The sequence below is a fragment of the Cynocephalus volans genome, chromosome 2, assembly GCF_027409185.1.
Source record: "Cynocephalus volans isolate mCynVol1 chromosome 2, mCynVol1.pri, whole genome shotgun sequence".
Lineage (NCBI taxonomy): Eukaryota > Metazoa > Chordata > Mammalia > Dermoptera > Cynocephalidae > Cynocephalus > Cynocephalus volans.
Genome location: NC_084461.1, coordinates 46,744,115 through 46,764,848, shown reverse-complemented (window position 1 = coordinate 46,764,848; position 20,734 = coordinate 46,744,115). Strand labels below are relative to the sequence as shown.

Sequence of the window (20,734 nt, the reverse complement as noted above, 5' to 3'; positions counted from 1 at the left end):
CCACATGGCAGCCTTGGAGTAGCTCTGAACCTATTCTGGTTCTGGGGGCTGCCCAATTTGCAGATCGTTCTTTGTTCAATTAAACTCTGTTAAATTTATCTAAATCGTTCCTTTTAACAGAAGCTTTTATAAACATTCTTCCTCTGTCAACTGTTGGAAACTGATAATCATAAACACAGTAAGAAGCAGTGTTAACAGCCTGAACAGAAGTGACTGCATTTTGTTAAACCTTTGAAATTAAAGACTTGTTCTCTCCCAATCCACACAGCCTGTAGCTAATTGCCAGAACACAATGACTCCTGCTCTCACATTGTACACAAACAGAGAAATATTATTAACCCAGATGGCCACTCTTTACTAGCTTACTAACCTGATCTTATTTGAGAATAATAGGAACTGAACTCATGGAGAACAAAGTATGATGCTGGTCAACTCCTACCCAGAAAGTTCCTGGATAATAATGTGAAACACTCAAACATATCTGCATGTCCCCGCGTGGTCACCATGAATCAGCTTTCCACCACAGACCCCTATAAAACCCTTTGGCAAACCTGGGAGAGGTGGAGATGGTTTTGAGACATAAGTCCACCATTTCCTAGACTGCCAGCTTCCTGATTAAAGGCTACCTTTCCTTACACCAACACTTGTCTCTCAATTATTGACTACTGAGAAGCAAGCAAACAGACCTTTTGGGGCTCTGTAACAGCAGCTCTGTAAGGCATCTATCTCACGAATCTGTCCAACCAACAACTATTTCCTACTTTCCCAAAAAAGTAAAATAGCAAAAAGAACATTGACACATGAAGAAATGATGGACTCATTATCCCAACGAAGTCTACTATACACTGATTTACAACAGACCTAGTTTTGCACCAAACAACCATAAAAGCCTCTATTCATTCCATTATTCAACGGTTCAGGAGCTTAAGTAAAGACAAAGATACTTTATTTCTGTTTCTCAAACTTCTCCCAGGGGCAAACCGACTTTTCACAAAATGATCTCTTCGAGAAGGTCCATCATACATTTCCAAAAGAATTAACATTCTGAAGCAAATCAAACGAAAACAAGTGTCTAGGTAGTGTGCAAAACTTAAGACTTTTCAATGTACCATACATGGCAAAGGAAGAATTTTATATAGCAGTTAAGAAAGAAAACAAAGAGTCTAGTAGAAAAATGGGCTGTGAATATGAATAGGTAGTTCTCCGAAAGAAAATGGTGACTAAATCTCACTCATAATTACAGAACTGAAAATCAAGAGACAGCAATTCTCAACCACATGATTTGCCCCAAATAGTTAAGGACACAGGGAAAGAGGCACAAACCACACATTGTATTTTAACTATAAATTGGATCCACTTTGATCCTAATTTAAAAGGTATATACTTTTTCAAAGTACACTAATATAAAGTTTTTCTCTGGATATACTCACAGTTACACAGATACACAGATGTTTTTATAAGCACTGTCTATAATAGCAAAAAACTGACCAAAGGAGAACAAAGAAATTATGGTCATCCGTAGAATACTATGCACTTTAATTTCATAGAAATATATAGCATACAACATTAAAACATTTTCTTGTTTTTAGAAAAGATTAAGCTAAGTGACAAATCCAAAATAATGGAACTGGTAAGTACTAGGCCTGGAACTGAGAACTTCTATCTCAAAACTGTGATAAACTATACCCATTCCAAAAACAATTTAAAAGATCTGAACTAGTAATAGACACAAAAAACAAATCCAAAAAGAAAAGCTAAGACTCATCTATAATCAGTGATAGTTGCAAATTAAGTAAAATTAGTTGACAAATAAAACAAGTGGTCAAATTCAAGATAACTAATTGTTATTAGATGTGCACACACAAAAAATCATTTATTGAGCTCCAAGAAATACCAGGCACAACACAAGGCCTTTACATATATTAACTATTTAACCTTCAAAAACTTATGAGGTTATTACCCTCATTTTAAAAACAAAACAAATAGTTTAGAGAAGCTGGGCAACTTTCCCAAAGTTATCCAGCCAGTGGGAAGACTGGGCTTCAATCTGAACCCATCAGACTTAAAAATACCTACTTATAAAAGTCCTGTACACGTTCTTTACAGAAGCACCTTGCCATTTCCAGATAACAGATCAGAGGACAAAATTAAAAATAATCTAGGAAAGGACCCCATTAGTCATTCCAATATGAAAAATAAAATACAGAACAGGTACAATTATTTTTAAGAATTACAGGAATCAGCATACAAGAGTTTTTAAAAGCCCAAGACAGTCTAAAAACGATGACCCCAAAATAGAAGGTCCAATTAACCCATCTTGCTTTTTTCTATGCCATTAGCACCCAATCAAGAGAAAAACACACAATTATTTTCTTTCCATTTACTCTTTTTTTTTTTTTTTTTTAGTAGTTTTAAACTTCACAGTAGTTTCAAGGATTACTGTTCTCACTTGTATGAATGTAACGATATGCTGTCACTGATATATATCAGGGCAATCCCCATCATAATAAATATATAACAACAAAAATACCAATAAAGAAGTCCATAATACTAATTAATGATGAAATAGAGCTGCTTTTCTTGAATGCTATGAAACCTGCCAAAACAAACCAAAGGAAATAAAAATAAACTCCATTTAAAATGTACTTGGGTTAGTGTATACAATCCCCAACTGACCACGAAGAATACCTGCCACATACAGTTACATTTGGACCAAATCCAGAGAGGAGGCACAGATTTTGACAAAGAACTTAAAAAAAATTCATATACTCAACCACCAAGCAAAAGAACCAAATTATGTTGGGACTTCAGTATGAGCTCTAGGCCTTTATAATCTTCCAACCTTCCTCCAGACTGATCTGCTTAATCCAAGGTAAGGAAAATTAAAGGAAGATAGAAAAATACTTGGGGGCAAAGAGTTCTGAAACAATAAGTGGTACTTAGGGCTGCTGGCTGTCCTACTTCTATACCCTTTCATTATCCCAAGTAGCAAACTAAATTATAAAAATTTTGGAGCACTCCCATTGCAGTGAGGAAAAGCCTAGATGCTTTTATTTTGTTACGTCAACTACTACTCAAACTGTAGATTTTATCCAATGTTTTAATACAACAATAAACAAAACTGCATAAAAGATGAAATCTGCAACACACATCAACAAGGAAAAGACAGAATGGTTAGCAGATGGTGCTGAGAAAACTGGGTTGTACATGGAGGGCAATCAAATTGGATCCCTATTTCACTGTACTAGAAAACATTCATAATAGAATACGCAAATACTGGAAACTACCCAAATGACCATCAATATAATTTTAATTTATGGCATATTCACATAGTGGAATACCATAGATCCACAAATAATCTACAACTGCTTCTAACAGGGAGAGAAGCTCAACACAAGAGAATATAAAATACGATTTCATTTTACATGATTGCCATTTATAGGGAAAACTGATCTATGCTGTTAGGAATCGGGATAGTAATCACCCCTGGGCAGAGGGACAGTGCCTGGAAGGAAGACAAAGGAGGGTTTCTAGGATGCTGCTAATGCTGTTTCTTGATCTAAGATCTAAGTAATGGTTACAAGGGAGTGTTCAGCTTTTGTAAATTCAGTGAGCTGCATATTTATGATGTGTATTCTTAAATATCCTGAATCTGTGGTACACTATGTTTCAATAAAAAAGTTTTATTAAAAAAAGAAAAAACCTGCCCTGGCCTAGATAGTTTTGTGGACAAATTCTACTAAACTTGTAAGAAACAGGTAATTTCCATGTTCCAAAGCTTATCTAAAAAGATGAAAAGACTGAAAACAAAATCAAATGAGAACAACATGAGAAAACTACAGGCCAATGTTATATTAATTCAAAAGTGCTAAATAAAACATCTAATTTCATCCAATACAGCAAAATAAAGGAGCCGAACAGGGCTTAACTCTTAAGTTTTTAAAAATCTATTTATTTTACTATATTAATATTTATAAAGGAGAAAAACACATATTCAAAAGAATGGATTCAAACATACACTTAAAGATGGTTAAAATAGTAAATTTTGTATTATGTGTATTGTACCACAGTTTAAAAACAAACAAAAAACTCTACTATAACTGCTGAAGACCCATGGCCTAGGTTGACCAGAAAAACTCTAGTGTCAAAGATGCTTTTCTGTGAGCCCTGTAGGTACACTCATACTGCACAAACTATGTCCTGATTTGGCACTCAAATAAATACAGTCACTATGATTTTTAAAAAAGGAAAAAAAAGGATGAGTTCAGATGATTAAAAGCTAAATCTGAAAGGCAAAACTCTAAGATAATGTAAGAGGCTACTTTTTGACATAGAGGTGGGAAAACCTTCTTTAAAACTGCAAAAATAGGGCCGGCCCCGTGGCGCACGTTCAGATCCTATATAGGAATGGCTGGTGCGCTCACTGGCTGAGCGCGGTGCGGGCGACACAATGCCAAGGGTTGCGATCCCCTTACTGGTCACAAAAAGACAAAAAAAAAAAAAAAAAAAAAACTGCAAAAATAAATCAGGAAGCAAAAAAATTAGTTTAATGACTTCAGAATTAAGATTTTTGATCAATAAGGCAGATCATGGCCAAAGTTAACAGATAACAGAATGGAAGAAGACAGTTACAATGTCTAAATCAGAAAAAAGCCTAAAATCTAGAATATAAGAGGAATGCCTGCCAATCAACAAGAGAAAAAACAGCCAGCCAAATAGAAAAATGGAACTAAAAATATGAATAGGCAATGTACAGAAGTAGAAAACCAAAAGGGCTGGCCAAATAGCTCAGTTGGTTAGAGCACGGCCTTGAAACACCAAGATCAAGGGTTCTCCATACTGGCCAGCCATCAAAAAAAAAAGAATAACAAGCATATGAAGAGACAGTTAAGCTTGTAAGTAATCAAAAAAATGCACATTAAAAAACAATGAGATTTTCCTTTATATTCAATATGTTAGCGAGACCCCAAAGGCCCGTTTGCTTGCCACTCAACAGCCAATAATTGAGACACAAGTGTTGGTGTAAGGAAAGGTAACCTTTAATCGGTAAAGAATAGCCATCTGGGTTAATAATTTTTCTCTGATTATTCGTGTACAATATGAGAGCAAGAATCACTGTGTTCTGGGAATTAGCTGCAGGCTATGTGGTTTGGGTTAGAGGAGAGAACAAGTTTTTTTTAATTCAAAGGTTTAACAAAATGGAGTCACTTCTGTTCAGGCTATTACAAAAAGGCTAGCTAAAATTAAAAGACTGAATAATGTCAAATGTCAGTGAAAATATGGGGATATAAGAACCCTCATGACCTACTGATGCGAGTATAGACTGGCATAACTATTCTAAAGAGCAATTCTGAAATAGCAAAATTGAGCGCACATATATCCTTGCATGACCCTGTATTTCTACTCCTGAGTCCATTATCCAAATAAATTCTCACTCTGGCCCATAACAGGACATGTATAAGAATGCTCATCCTTGTGGTAGTGGAGGGGGATAGGAGGTAACATCAGTGTCCATCATGGAGGATGAGGAGGGTAGATAAAACTTAGTGATATCAGTGTATGAAATACCATGCAGTAGTTAGAAATAATAATATCAGTTATCAATTAGGAATATATCTTACATATGGTGATGAGAGGGGAACAGAAAAAAGAATGAGATCTTTAATAACATTTTTCTAAATTAAAAATACATGTGCATGCAAAACATATATGCACACAAAGCACACATTTTATTTATGTATTTATTTTTAATTTTTATTGAATCAGAATTTATTATACTTATTTTGGGGGTTCAACACAGATATGTTGATCAAATCAATATTACTAGCATATATATTGTTACAAATCGTACTTATTCTTTATGCCCCTTGTCCAATCTCACCCTATCCCCCTCTCCCTCCCCCTCCCCCATCCAATTACCCTAGATTTCTTCTCTCCTTCTGAAAGAGTAATGGTTACTCTGTTGATTTGTTGCCTAGATGATCTGTCCAATGCTGAGAGGTGTGATCAGGTCCCTCAATATTAGCATAGAGCAGATGCTTCTTCTGCCACTCTGAAATGGGCTTTGTGGAGAAAGACATCCTCTTTTCTCTGCTGGTGACTCTCCTTGTGTCAATGCACTTAGAGGACCATCTGCGTGGTGGTTGTGGCATCTAGCCAGGGGGGTGTCTGGTCCCTGGCTCCATACCTCAGGTCCCTGGGCAGGCCCCGAGGCACTGGCACCATGTGCCTGGTTGGGGGGGGGTCCGGTCCCTTTTGCCATGCCTCAGGTCCCCAGGGGCCCCAAGGCACTAGCATGGTGTGCCTGGTTGTGGGAGGGCAGTCCAGTCCCCTTTGCCATGCCTCAGGTCCCCGGGGCGGGCCCCAAGGCACTGGCGCAGTGTGCCTGGTTGTGGGAGGTGGGTAAAACACACAGATAGAATTGCCTTGTCCTCAGCCTTTCTCTTCTCCTTGTGCTGATGCTGCCCCATTCCTGTCATCCTCTACAAATTATCTCCTTCAGACTGAGCATCATACCTTCAATTAAGTTGCAGAGATATCTGTAGTTGATGTGGAATGTGCCAAACAATCTGTGACTATCAAGACCATGTTGGAAGATTTGGGTATGGATGATAAAGATGATGACCCAGTTCCTCTACCAAATATTACTGCAGCAATATTTGAAAAGGTCATTCAGTGGCGCACCCACCACAAGGATGACCCTCCCTTTCCTGAAGATGATAAACACAAAGAAAAGCAAACAGACGGTATCAGTATTTGAGACCAGAACTCCTAAAAGTTGATCGAGGAACACATTTTGAACTTATTCTGGCTGCAAATTACTTAGACATCAAAGTTTTGATTGATGTGACATGCAAGACTGTTGACAATATGATCACGGGGAAAACACTTGAGATTCTAAGACCTTCAGTGTCAAAAACAACTTTACTCAAAGGAAGAATCCCAGGTATGCAAAGAAAACCAGTGGTGTGAAGAGAAGTGAAATGTGCCTAACACTGTAACACTGTAAGGCTTGTTCCAAATACCAGTTGCTCTGCTCTGTTTATAATTGTTAATATTACACAACTGAGGACAAATGCAGCAGCAAATCGATTGTATTAGCTGAATATTATCCTCATTGCATGTGTAGTTTGAGAACACATTCCAAACCTATGGGTGAGTTTCTTCTAGTATGATCAAAAGTTTCTTTTTTTCTTTGCTCTGAATAAAATTGAACTGTGGTTTCTCTATAGAAAGTGGCATTCTGGGCTTTCCCTCTTTTTGTAAAGTGATTTCTGCCTATTTATTGTCCAGTTAACCTTAGTGACCTTTTAGCAGTTGACACTGTAAATAAAACTTGCAAAAAGTTATCTGAAACACACACACACACACACACACACACACAAAATCGCTCTTTTGGGAGGGGAGGGATCCCTGACACTTCCATCTCACAAACAGCTGGTCTAGAAAGAATTTAAAATATTCAAAGATGGGTAATAAAGATATCAGCAAAGGCAGCACTGGATGTGTACAATACAATGGAGAGAGGGTGGGGAAAGGAAGGATCAAATTGGAATGTACAGAGTTAATAAAACTTTAAATCTCTTAGAGACTAGAGGATTCTCTCTTCCCTAGGGAAACTACTCTCCCAAACATAACAGCCTGGCCCCAGCCCAATCACTTGATAATAGAGCCAATCAGTCAACAAGCTGTGCCCATGCACACAGGGTTGAGTTCCAACTTGCATTTTAATGGTCCACTCTTAAAAAACGAAATGGTAGGCAAGGATCAACAGACTTTTGAAGAAAGCTACTATATAAAAGACAGACTAAAACACACACACAAAAAATTCTGAGACTATAAAGGGAACAGAATTAACCTTCAAATGAAATTATAGTAATCCTCAGAGAAAAAATAACACAAGTAAATTCTTCAGAAATAAAATATATGAACTTCAGATTTAATAGGTCCACCAAGAAAAGTCTTATACGATAAATTAAAAGTCAAGATACATAATTATAAAATTTTCAGAATACAAAAGCAAAATAAGATCCAAAAAGCTTTAGAAACATTTAGAAAAGTACTCATACACAAAAGATCAGCAAGACTCAGAATATCAAAATTCTCAACAGCATCACTAGAATTTCATATACAATCAAGCAATATAAAGTCTGGGGTGAAAACTATTTCCAATCTAAAACTGTACCCTTAAACTGTCAATCAAGTATACAACTAAAGACATTTTTAATCTCTCAAGTGTATTTCCTTTCTCAGGAAGCTGCAGGAAAATGGGTCCCACCATAGCGTTGGGGGAGAAAAATTAAAACAGAAAAAACATCGGATCCAGGGAAAGTGGAATGTGACACTGGAAAGAGGTGAAGGGAAATTCCTGGGAAGATAACCTAGAGAGTAGTCAGTTTATATTGGAGCAGATGGATGGAGGATTCAAAGATGAGGCTTTTAAAAAAATCAAACTGATGGATCACCATGTGTATTAGAAACCATATGGGTATTTTTACTGAATGATATTTTGGAGATGAATTAGCAATAGAAACACAGAAGATCAAGTAAACAAAACAAGGTAACAATTAACTCTAGTAAAAACAAAACAGAAAGTTAAATAATAAAGGAAATGAAACCATAATATATTACATGGCTTAAATGTGAATGATATATTGGAAGAGAACAGAGAACCCAGAAATAAACCCATGTACTTACAGCCAACTGATTTTCCACAGAGGTGCCAAGAATATACACTGGGGAAAGGACAGCCTCTTCAATAAATGGTGCTAGGAAAACTGGATATCCATATGGAAAAGACAGAAACTAGACCCCTCTCACCATACACAAAAATCAACTCAAAATGGATTAAAGACCTAAATTTAAGACCCAAAACTATGAAACTACTAGAAGAAAGCACAAGGGAAATGCTACACAAAATGGGAATGGGCAGTGCTTTTTTGAGCAAGCCTACAAAGGCACAGGCAACTAAAGCAAAAATACACAAATGGGACTACATGAAACTGAAAAGGATCTGCACAGCAAGGGACATTATCAGCAAAATGAGAAGACAACCTACAGAATGGGAGAAAGTGTTTGTCAACTACACATCAGACAAGGGGCTAATATCAGCAAAAAAAGAAATAACCCAATCAAAAAAGGGACAAAGGACCTGAACAGACATTTCTCAAAAGACATACAAATAGCCAATGAGCATATGAAAAAATGCTCAAAATCATTAATCATCAGGGAAAATTAAATTAAAACCACAATGAGCTATCATCTCACCCCAGTTAGAATGGCTATTATCAACAAGACAGAAAATAACAAAAGCTGGCAAAGATGCGCTGAAAAGGGAACCCTCCTATGTTCTTGGTGGGAATATAAACTGGTAAAGCCATTGTAGAAAACAGTATGGAGGTACCTCAGAGAACTAAAACTAGATCTACCTTATGACCTAGCTATTCCACTACTGCATATATACCCAAAGGAAATGAAATCGATATATCAAAAAGACACCTGCACTCCCATGTTCATCATAACGCTATTCACAACAGCCAAAAGATGGAATCAGCCTAAATGCCTATCAACGGATAAATGGATATAAAAAAACTGTGGTATATATACACAATGGAATATTATTCAGCTATAAAAAGAAATGATATTCTATCATTTTCGATAACATGGATGCAACTGGAAACCATCATGTTAAGTGAAGTAAGCCAGGCACAGAAAGACAAATACTGCATGACCTCACTCATATATGGAATGTAAAAAAAATAGAAAAATAAAAAGTGGTTCCCATAGAAGTGGAGAGGAAATTAATGGTTACCAGATGCTGGGAGGGGAGAGGAGAGGAGAAGCGTTGGACTAAGTAAATCATCGTACCGTATTTGCATGTATTGAAACAGCACACTGTACCCCACAAAAATGTACAAGTAAATGTTCTTAAAAAAAAAAGTGAATGATACATACACAGCCATGATGATATAAAAACTGAATAGAGATTTTAAGCATAAAGTGTGATAACTATTAGGAGAGTGGGAAGGGAAGAAGTATGAGTAGGGTGTGTGGCGGAAGGAGAGCAGCTAAATATTCATCTTCCATACTAGGATATCAAAAGATGAGTGACAAATGGGACTAAATGTTTTTCATTATAAGCTATAAAGTTACTATTGGACATTTTAAAGCCAGATAACATTAATTTTTTTCTTAATTTTGGAAAATTAGATTATTCCAGTTGCTTAGACGGGTTTCCATGAATATTATTAAGTAAAAGCAAGATGTGGTATAACAGGATTCCATTTCTGTGAAATACACAATCAAAAGATAATGTATCTAAATACAATTTCAGGAGCATGAAAAGGCGTGGAAGGGCAGATAAGCAAAGGAAAAGCAAGATGGGTATTTATAGAAAAAGAAATGAATACAAATACACACAATACCAGTGGAAAACAATTATGTATATAGAAATACATACAAAGATCTAAAAAATCACAGTCACAAACTGTCAATGGTGGCTAAAATCTGGGGGCCAAGATTCAGATTGTTTTATTTCTTCCTTTTTACCTCTAACTTTTTTTTTTTTTTTTTTTTTGCAATAAAGCATATTCAGTTATTTTCTCAGTATACACTGATTAGCCTGGCATGTACTTCTATAATAAGAAAACCTTTTTCATGAAAAAAATATTTTAAAAAAAACTACAAAAAGTATTTGTTATCCAGAAGAAGAAGGCAATCAATATTTTTCATTACCTGATTTCATTTCATTAGCCTAAATATTAACAGAATTAATGCTGAGAAAAGTCCTGGCTTTTAGCTGACCGTTATTTCAATCTGGCTTCTTGACTATTCCACTACAAAATAGTGTTATACTTTAATATCCTTAAAGACCTAAACTTTCATTCCTTTACAAAATTTGGCTTCTGCTTATATGTCAAAGAACCAGGATTCTCCTGATTACACAGTGATTTATGCAAATAGATGTTAAGAATTAGAGATTACTTTCACCTATTTTTTTTTTTTTTTAAATATTTTAAGCACACCTGTACACACACACTGAGCTCATATGGCTGAATCAAATTAGCACTTTGCTGGGGGTTCAGTAGGCAGCAATTTCAAGGACTTCTAAGAATCTGAATATTCTATATTAAACCACTGCATATAAGTGTTTATGAAAGATAAATGCACCCTATCAATACCAAAGGCATCTCTTCTAAACTTAACTTCTTTCTGTCAAGGATTTACTGTGAACTTAAGATGTACATGGGAATTAAATTTGCTTTAACTTAATAAACTCTCCTCATCTTTTAGAAACTACCTTGCCACAGGTTTTTTTCAAATTAAGCCAGGCTTCAGTGAGCCAGCAGCTCCCTTGATTATCCAATGTTTCACCTCATCCACTAATTTTTGATGGGTGAAATGATAAAACTACTACCTGGTGCCACTAGGCCCTCTTCCTTGAACTAGACAGCCTTAAAAGTAGAAGTAACTCAAATTCATAGAGACCTATAGTAAATTCATAGTAACTCAAATTCACAGAAAGTAGTATGGTAGTTGCCAGGGGCTGGGGAGAGAAGGGAATGGGGAATTATTTTTTAATGGGTACAGAGTGTCAGTTTGGGAAGATGAAAAAGTTCTGGAGGTGGATGATGGTTGCAACAGCAGTGTAAATGTACTTAATAAGTCCCACTGAACTATACACTTTAAAATGGTTAAAATGGTAATTTTTATGTTATGTATATTTTACCACAATAAAAAATTTTTATTGGTAAAGGGCCACAAAAATCAACTACATTGTATAATGGTAAACATACTAATTAAAATAAATAAATAAAATAAACCACCATAATGGACCCTCACACAAAAAAACAAAAAAATATGTGGATTAATCCCAAAGCAACTTTTTTTTTGCCTTTCAATACACAAGTGCACTTCACACCCTCTGGAAGGCATCCCAACTCTCTTCCTTGTCTCAACACTTCTCCACACAGGTGGATTGTACATCCCATTGCTGGGCTCCCACAGTACATATGGTTTCCTCTATATTAAAAATTTCTGTATGTGATAGGAAAAAATTTTTTTAATGTAGTAGCAATATTAAATCAGCCTGCTTTGGACTTCAACGTGAAAGCCTACTTCTATGAGTTTAAATAACTTCCTAGCCCAAATCCTACCACTTCAACTCATCTTCTCACTTACATCAACTCTCTAAAATAGAGTTGGACAATTCAGGTGGAAACAACCACGGAGAAGAGGGTGGGAAAGTGGGCAGCTGGAAGGATAGTCTCAGTTATCTTGACACTCATTTCTCTTATTCTCCTAGGACCTTTCCTAAATCAGTTTTCTAATCCCAAAGAAACTCATATCTTGATAGTATGGTAGGAAGGGCTTAAACAGTTGTTTTCCTGATAGGTCACCACCATTATAATCTGCTTCAACAACCTTACAACAGTCCAATGTCCTACCCCTTATGTCAGGAACCCTGACAATGCCCTATCAGCCTAACAGCCAAAAATGCAACTTCCAGGTTGGGCAAAGGTTTACAGAAACCTACTAAATCAAACAATATGGTCTATAACTCTTCTCTTTCTCCCTTTCTCCCACTAGAAGCACCCCCATCCTAAAATATCCAAATCAGAATGAACTAAGTAATTTTAAAAACAACCTCTACAAGACGTCTGCTAGCCTAAACCCTTACCCTAAAAAGGGTTTCACCTTTTTGCCTTAACACATACCTGATGACAAAGCTGCAGTCCTATTAAAAGTGTCTCCAATTGCTCCAGAAGAATATGTATCCTGTAAGAAGGAAGAAAAGACTAATTTTCTACTTTGAATAACAAGAATGTGTCATCTATTTCACAAATACTAGAAAATTATAACTGAACTTTGTTTAGAACAAAATAATGGTAGACTGTAGGGTTTTCTGGATCACTGATTGTTCCTTCGTTAATTATTCCAAGACATCTTAACTTTAACACTGTATATATAACATATCAACATATCATTTAAAACAGTGGTTGGCCATGGGCCAAATATGGTGGGCCACCTGTGTCTGTCTGTAAACAGTTTTAGTGGAGCACAGCCATCCTCATTAAGTATGTCTATGGCTGCTTTCGCTCTACAACAGCAAAACTGTAACAGAGACTGAGAGGCCTGCAAAGTCTAAAATATTTATCTGGCCTTTTACAGAAAGAATTTGCTGACACCTAACTTAAAATAAAAGTTTAGTCATCTATATACTTGAAAAGTATTATCACATACTATTATTATTTGAATAAAATCTACCAAAGTATTTGATGCCTGTCAATACACAATACAGTTTGCAGAGTTCAGTATTTTACAGTATATTCACCAATACTGTGCAGAGTAAAGTAGAACACAGAGAAAGATTAGTGCCTAACAGTTCCTACAGAAAAGTACTACAGAAATTTTAAAACTTCCACTGTGTTCAAATAAAGTGAAAAATTAATGAGTTCACATTTTTAAAAAAGGAACTCACTTCAAAGTAAAGAATACTCACTTATATACTGAAAACAATTTATATATGCATCCTGCCACTGCACTATAAATTCAATGAAGTGGTGTATCCTCAGTTAAGGGGTCAGAATATTCATGATTAATTTCAATCAAATTTGTCACGGTAGTAGTTGAAGATCGTCTTTGACATTTTCGTATACTGACTGTTCCCATTTTCCCTACTTAAGTATCAAAAAAATTATTTGCTATTAATGCACGTGCATTACGTTTGCAGTGGTATAATGACTGCTGGATTTAGAAAATTCCATTTTTGTTATAAAATCAACAGCTGAATGTCAAGTTACTTTTGGAACCTCCCAGCATTTCTTGGAATATCTCTGGATTAATGACAATTTGAGTTATTTTTTTCTCACTTCTAACTCCTAGGGGATCCTTATAATCATTAACTCACATCTTTCTTTCCTCTCACATAAGTGTTCTCTAATTAGGGCAAAGCCTTCAGAACAGAACTCTGAAATTCTCGCACATATTAATCAGAATTCATTAGCTGAAGAATACAAGGTGACCTAAAACTTACAGATGATACCTTAATCAACTGATTGCATTAGGAGTGTCAGTGTTCCTTCAGATAAGTTTCTTTAAATAAGTCTGAAAGCTAGAAGGAGGGTACCAAGGTAGGTATCTTATTTTATTTGCTAAAATTTCTTTTACAAAAGATACTAAATGACTTTTAAAACTATGTTTATAAAGCTGGAGAGTCATCCAAACATTTTTCAAAGTTATCATTATGAGCAGAAAGACAATAGCAGCCTTGAATTGCCTTGGGCTTTTGGTAATTGCTACAGTAAAAAAATTCCAATTGATTACTACCACAGACATTAAAACAAACAAGAATAATAACCCAATCTTCCCTATCTAACGTGAAACCCTGATGACTTTTCTTGTTTCTAGTGGCCAAAGTACTACTGGGTAAACAGAGCCAAAAAACACTGGTTTTATAAGTGTTATAAAACTGATAAAAGGTAAAGAACTAAAGAACTGAAGAAACTATTAGTATCAGATGATCCTCAGACTGTGGAATTTAATATCCCACATATGTTGAACTTACAAATTGCAAGGCAAATTTTAAAACAAGGCATCAAAAAAGTTTTTTAATTTGTTTCATCATAAAAGATTCTTAACATCTCATTACCTTAAAAAAATTAATTTCACATTATCCTCCAGCTATGACACTTTTCTGCCTCTCTTAAAACAGAACGTCATATCTACAGTTGCTGCCTCCATTTTCTCATATCCTATTTTTCCTTCAAGCCACTCCAGTCTAGCTTCCATCCCCACCTCTGTACTGAAAATGCTTTTAATGAGCAAATTAGGTAATAAAATTACAACTTTTATGTTTCAACCTACCAGACCTCTCCAGAGCAGAGCAACTATTTCCTTCCTCTTCACATTATTCTCTTGATTTAAAGAACATACACACTCCACTGGTTTTCCTTTTGCTCCACTATCCACTTCCTCCTCAATTTCCGTTGCCAGCTCCTCCTCTACTGGGTCTCAAAATATTGGGAGTGCCTCAAGGCTCATAGCAGGGCCCTCTAAGTCTATTATACTCTTATTCTACCTGATTTTACCCAACCTCATAGCTTTAAATTCCATTAATATGCAGACAACTCCCAACTTTATATCTATGACCCTGATCCCTCTCCTAAGGAGTAAAGTTATATATCCTACTGACTGACATCCTTACTCACATGTCTTCACAGGCATTTCAAATTGAACACAGCAAATACATAATTCTTGACTGATTTTTCCTCTCACGTTTGCTCATCTTCCATAGATTCCCCATTTCAGTAAATGGCACCATCAGCCATTTAGTTGCTTAAGTTAAAAAACCTATTGATTCCTCACCTTTGATTACTCTTTCTCTATCCATATTCATTCCATCTAGTCCTATCAATTCCATGTCCCCTGCTTCCTACAGTTCCTCTCTCTCTCTCCTCTTCTCTTTCCTTCTCTGACTTCACTTTCTACCACTCTTGTCTTATCTCACTATGCTTTAGTCATCCTGACTATAGTAGGTTGAATAATGGCCACGCACAGATATCAAGTCTTATTCCCTGGAACTTGTAAATGCTACCTTATTTGAAAAAGGGGCATAGCAGATATAATTCAATTAAGGACTATGAAATGGGGAGATTACCCTGGATTACCTGGGGGGGATCGTAAATGCCATCATTAAGTGCCCTTAGAGAGAGGCAAAGGAAAATAACAGACACACAGAGAAGAAGTCCATTTGGAGACAAAGCAAAGAGAGATGCAACCACAAGCTAAGGAATGCCTACAGCTACCAGAAACTCAAAGAGATTCTCTCCTAGAGCCTTCAGAGGGAGGGCAGCCCTGCTGACACCTTGAGTTCTAGTTTCTGGCTTCCAGAACTGTGAGATAATAAATTTCTGTTGCTTTAAATTACTCAGTTTGTGGTAACCTGTCACAGCAGCCATAGGAAACTAATACATTGGCCTTCTTCCTGTTGCCCTAATACCCCAAGTTTGTTCACTCCTCAGGACTTTTGCATATGACGTCCTGTTGGGACTCCAAGTCTCAGGCTCATTAGTCATTGTTTCAAGGAAGCCTTCCTCTCCACCTCATCTAAATCCACCCCACACCAGTCACATATACACAGTTCCCTAATTTTTTTTTTCATAGCACTTCTGTTTATAATTAATTGGTTCTCAAATGTGCTTATTCTGTCTCCCCCAGTAAAATGCAATATCTATGATAGCAAGCACTTTATTATGTTCACCACCATCTCCAGTGCCTAGGAGAACTCAACAAAAATATGCTGAATGAATCATAGGTCCTGTCATTAGCTTACTTTTAGAACGCTTAGCTATAAACCATTTATAATCTCTTAAACCATCCAAATGAACCTATTTAGAAATTTCAAAATATTTAACACATAAGAGTTCTTATATGCAGCTACAAATAAGCCTCCTGCATTTTGATGAACATTTCTTCTCACCTTATACTTTTATTTTCAGTTCTGGAATATCATATATATTTATTTTCTTATCTAAACAATTATTACTAACTTTGCTACTACTGCTTAATAAAATTACAATTGTGAAGTGACTAATTATCTCAAGCTGTTTCCACTTCAATCACAAAAGTTTTTGCCTTCTGAAATGTACCACAAAAATGGCAAGTAGACAGAAGTGAACTGACCATTCAGCTAAAAAGAAGCATTACAGCTAGTAAGTAAGGAAACTGTATATCTAATATACTCACCATACTCATCCATTCTAACGATCACCCCAATAAGCCTGCATGCAATGTGCAAATGCCTAACCATTGAGATTTATGGACTATGTAATTGCTAAATTATCAAATTTTTCTTAATCTCGCATCTTTCATTGTTCCATCCCCAGGTTGCACACTCCCTTCAAAATCTAGAATTGGGAAGTTCTAAGAGCTATCAGAACAGTGCCCTATTAGTTCAAAATTATACAAGCATGTGTCTACATTAAATCTCCAAATAAAGCTCCTAGAAGCACTCACAAAAGGCTGATCACAGGTATTAAGATGATACTAATTCAAGACTTTCAAAGCCACTACAAATTTAAAAGGGAAGACCAACTTTCTGTTGAAATGCAAATTTAGTCAGAACCACCAATAAAAACAGTGCCTTTAAAACAAACTACACTGAATAAAAGACCTCAGATTTCTCTTACATAAAAAGATCATTTATTAATCCTTTTTTCTGCACTTTGTAGTAAACCAAGGAAGGCAAACAAAGCCATTGATTTTACTATGTTCCTTCAAGTCAATTAGGCCAAATAACTAATTGCACAACCAGCACCAGGTGTCAAGTTTGCAGACAAATGCAAAAAATCTACTACAAATTGGCCCCACACAAATGTATTAAGAATCATAAGATAGAATGGTCAACATAAATTTATATTTGATTTAGTATTCGCAATGTCAAGAAACAAGATATGTTGTTGAATAGCACAAAGATTCCAAGAAAGGTAAATCTGAAAGATCTGACATTCAGCTGTCCTCAATTTCAGAAACCCAATGCAATAAAGGCACAACATGCTATAAGGTAGTGTGCTGTTTGAAGAACAATTCATAAAGACAACAATCTCAGACTAAGAAAAAAGAAAAACTGGACAGATGACAAAGTCCAAGCGGAAGAAAGTCTGTATCTGTAAATGAATCTTTGTATTACAACAATCTATTGTTGTAATATTCTAATATTCTCTCTATTGAGAACGGCGGGGGGGGGAAGAATTATAAAATTTCCCTTTACCAAGTAATTCCATTTTTGAAAACAAAAATTCCAAATTAAAACAAATAATAAGCTGTAGATATTCATGACAATATCACAGTGAAAAGCTAATACCACCTTATTAATTCCCACAAACAAAATCATTTAAATTATGATAGACACTTTCACAAGATATTATATAACCATAAATTATTTTTAGGAAGTTAATAATACGGAATAGTTAGTGCTGACAAGTGAAAAAAGCCAGACTCAAACATTACTGTTATACATTATCATTATAACATATATAAAAATGTTTGGAAAAAACAGAAGGAAAATTACTAAAAATTTAACGGGAGTAGCTGTGCTAGTGAGCAAGATTTTTAGTTGATTTTTCTCTCCCTTTCCCAAAAATGTTGTTATATTTTTATGATGGAAAGAGTACTATAAAAAGATAACATACAAAAGATATTCCTAAATTAAGTTCCAATTTGAGTATTTTAACATAAACTCTACATACAAATCAAATCCAATTAAGACAAAGGATTGTATATTTTACATTTTGGTGTAAAATAAGAACTTCCACTAAGGCATCACTTGACATCAGAAAGTGTAAGAACTGGGCCGAGCCCGTGGCGCACTTGGTAGAGTGCTGCGCTGGGAGCGCGGCGACGCTCCCGCCGCGGGTTCGGATCCCATATAGGACCGACCGGTGCACTCACTGGCTGAGTGCCGGTCACGAAAAAACGACAAAAAAAAAAAAAAAAAAGAAAGAAAGTGTAAGAACTGACTGATATACACTCAAACTGGAAATTCTAAAGTACATTCTATTAAATTTTTAAAGTCAATTTCCAAATCAGAACTAAAACCTAAAAACCTACCCCAGGGCCCCTTCTTCTGAATTACAATCTAACTCCCCATATGCCATTAAGGAAAAAAACCTGATGATAGGATACATGAAACTGGTGGTACCATCTGAATCAGCTTAATAAACTTACCTTGAGAACCCTCCTTCCATAAAAACAATTTTCAGAATTCAAAATATCACCCAGAACCAAGTTACTGTTTTCAATTTTCCATACAAACGTCTCTGAGACATTCAACTACATTTATTCAAGTTTGCTTTCACCTGAGTTAAGTCCTAAATCACTGATACTTAAATTGTTGTTAATGTTATTACATCTATTTTAGCAGTTAATTATCAAATTACCTCAGACTATTTTATTCTATTTGAGGCTTAGCTCGCCTCTTTCTCATACCCTATAAAATTGTTAATAACAATTACATGGAAATAAACACTAAAACAAGCAGTATAACTTATACACGGTGATTTCCAACTTCAATAAAATCTGTAGCATTTAATAACTGAAAACTTTAAATTTTATTACCTTCTCAAATACTGGAACGGAGGAAGATATATGAGGTTTGATGATTTCTGCTTCCCAATCTTCATCTCCCATGATGGCTTCGAGTTATATTTTTTATTTCAAAAAAAATGCACATTTGGCCTCGATTAGATGAGAATCACATCTTTAAAAATACAGGCTATCATTGTTTCACATACACCTCTTGAAACTACTCAACTAGGTGCTGATCTGCCCCAAAAATTTTTACAAAAAGGGGGATTGGGTCTTGCTTCTCACCTTAGAGGTGGCATTTATATCCATCCTTTTTATCTTTAATAACTAGTTGAACCATTTACCTAACCATTGCAATCACCAGGTCTCAAGTGATGCTTAGGCTTTTCGCCAAAATCTGTTCACAGAATTTCTCTCCTCCCTCGAAGTGTCCCCACACGACATACTGGATATTAAGGGGAAATTTTTCAGATAAAACTCAAGGTTTCTCTCTTCGCATGCTTCCCTTCAAAAGCAGATACGATGTTTGATTTGGGGGTTGTTTCTGTTGTTATTTTTTGTTTTTTGTTCTGCTGTGGCAGGAAACTGGGGGAAGAGGGAAGCCTTGGAGTTTGGCGGAGAAGGGAAAAAGGGATAGGGGTTCCAAATTCCTCCCACAAAGACCAGATTCGACGAGGAGCGTCTGTAAACAACTGGTCCTACAACCATCTTTGTTCAGAGAAACAGCTGCGCAGTCCCCGGGCAAAAGGTTTCTTCGCCTACTCTGCAGGCCTCAAGCCCAGACTTAGGCACGCGTGGAGCTTTAGGACCCTCAGGCAGGAGGTTGAAAGGCTGCAAAGGACGACTTCAAACCCAAACCTACCCCACCTGTGTTTCTTTTGGCCCTTAGTCCAGCTACCGAGGAGCCCAGAAGGCCGGGACCAGGCAAGTTCCCGGAGAAAGCCAGCCAGCGAACTCACCTCACGCTCTCCCTGGGCCCTCACGGGCGCCGACGCAGCTTAAACGGCCGCACGTGCAGGACGCGAATGCGTTAGCCCTGCTCCAACAAATGGCACTTGACGATGAACACCATCAGCCAATCAGCGCTCAGAAGGCGGGCGTAGTCCTGCCCCCACCTCCGACGCCTTCCCGCCTTGCTTGCGTCAGAGGCTGCGCTGGCGGTTCCGCTGGCCTGGCCCGCTGGCTGAGTGGCACGTTGGGCCTGAGGGTGTGAGGCCGGCAGCGGGCCTCCTGTCCACTTGTCTCCACGTTCTCGGGTAGGGTACTCAGTCTGGCGAGGCTCTAGATTTTCTCTGTGCAAGTGCCATAAGCCAAAGATGTCCACTTCCCTTTTTCTAACACACAAAAAATAAAAGAAGAGGATAACGCTTTCCCAACTATGTCGTAATCTTTCTCGTCCCTTTTACCTTCCACAGTCCCTGGCAGTTGGCCACAGTGGTTCTGAGTTTATGAAGCGCTAGCTTCAAGTCCCGGGACTCCAGGTGCCTCAACGTGCGACTGACGCTGGTGGAGATGGTGGACTCCCTTTTCCTCACCAAGGATGAGACTCCTTCCCGCTGGTACCCCAGGACGTTGTAAAGAAAATTACCCCGTTGTACAGAGTTGGAGGTCCAACCTCCTTGGGAAGGAAATAGCCTACGATCCCGAA

The 20,734-nt window shown here is 36.8% G+C and overlaps 1 protein-coding gene across 3 annotated transcripts in view; it reads right to left on the bottom strand.

Moving 5' to 3' along the window:
• The window catches only part of DDX4 (DEAD-box helicase 4), a 55,564-nt gene extending 36,376 nt beyond the window's left edge, over positions 1 to 19,188 (bottom strand). For all 3 annotated transcript variants that reach the window (XM_063086109.1, XM_063086111.1, XM_063086110.1), the window contains exons 1-3: positions 19,117 to 19,188; positions 12,713 to 12,777; positions 945 to 1,044 (exon numbers count right to left, since the gene is read on the bottom strand). In XM_063086109.1, the coding sequence (XP_062942179.1) occupies positions 945 to 1,044; positions 12,713 to 12,777; positions 19,117 to 19,188 (237 nt within the window). The remainder of the gene's footprint in view (positions 1 to 944; positions 1,045 to 12,712; positions 12,778 to 19,116) is intronic.
• Positions 19,189 to 20,734: the final 1,546 nt, after the last annotated feature.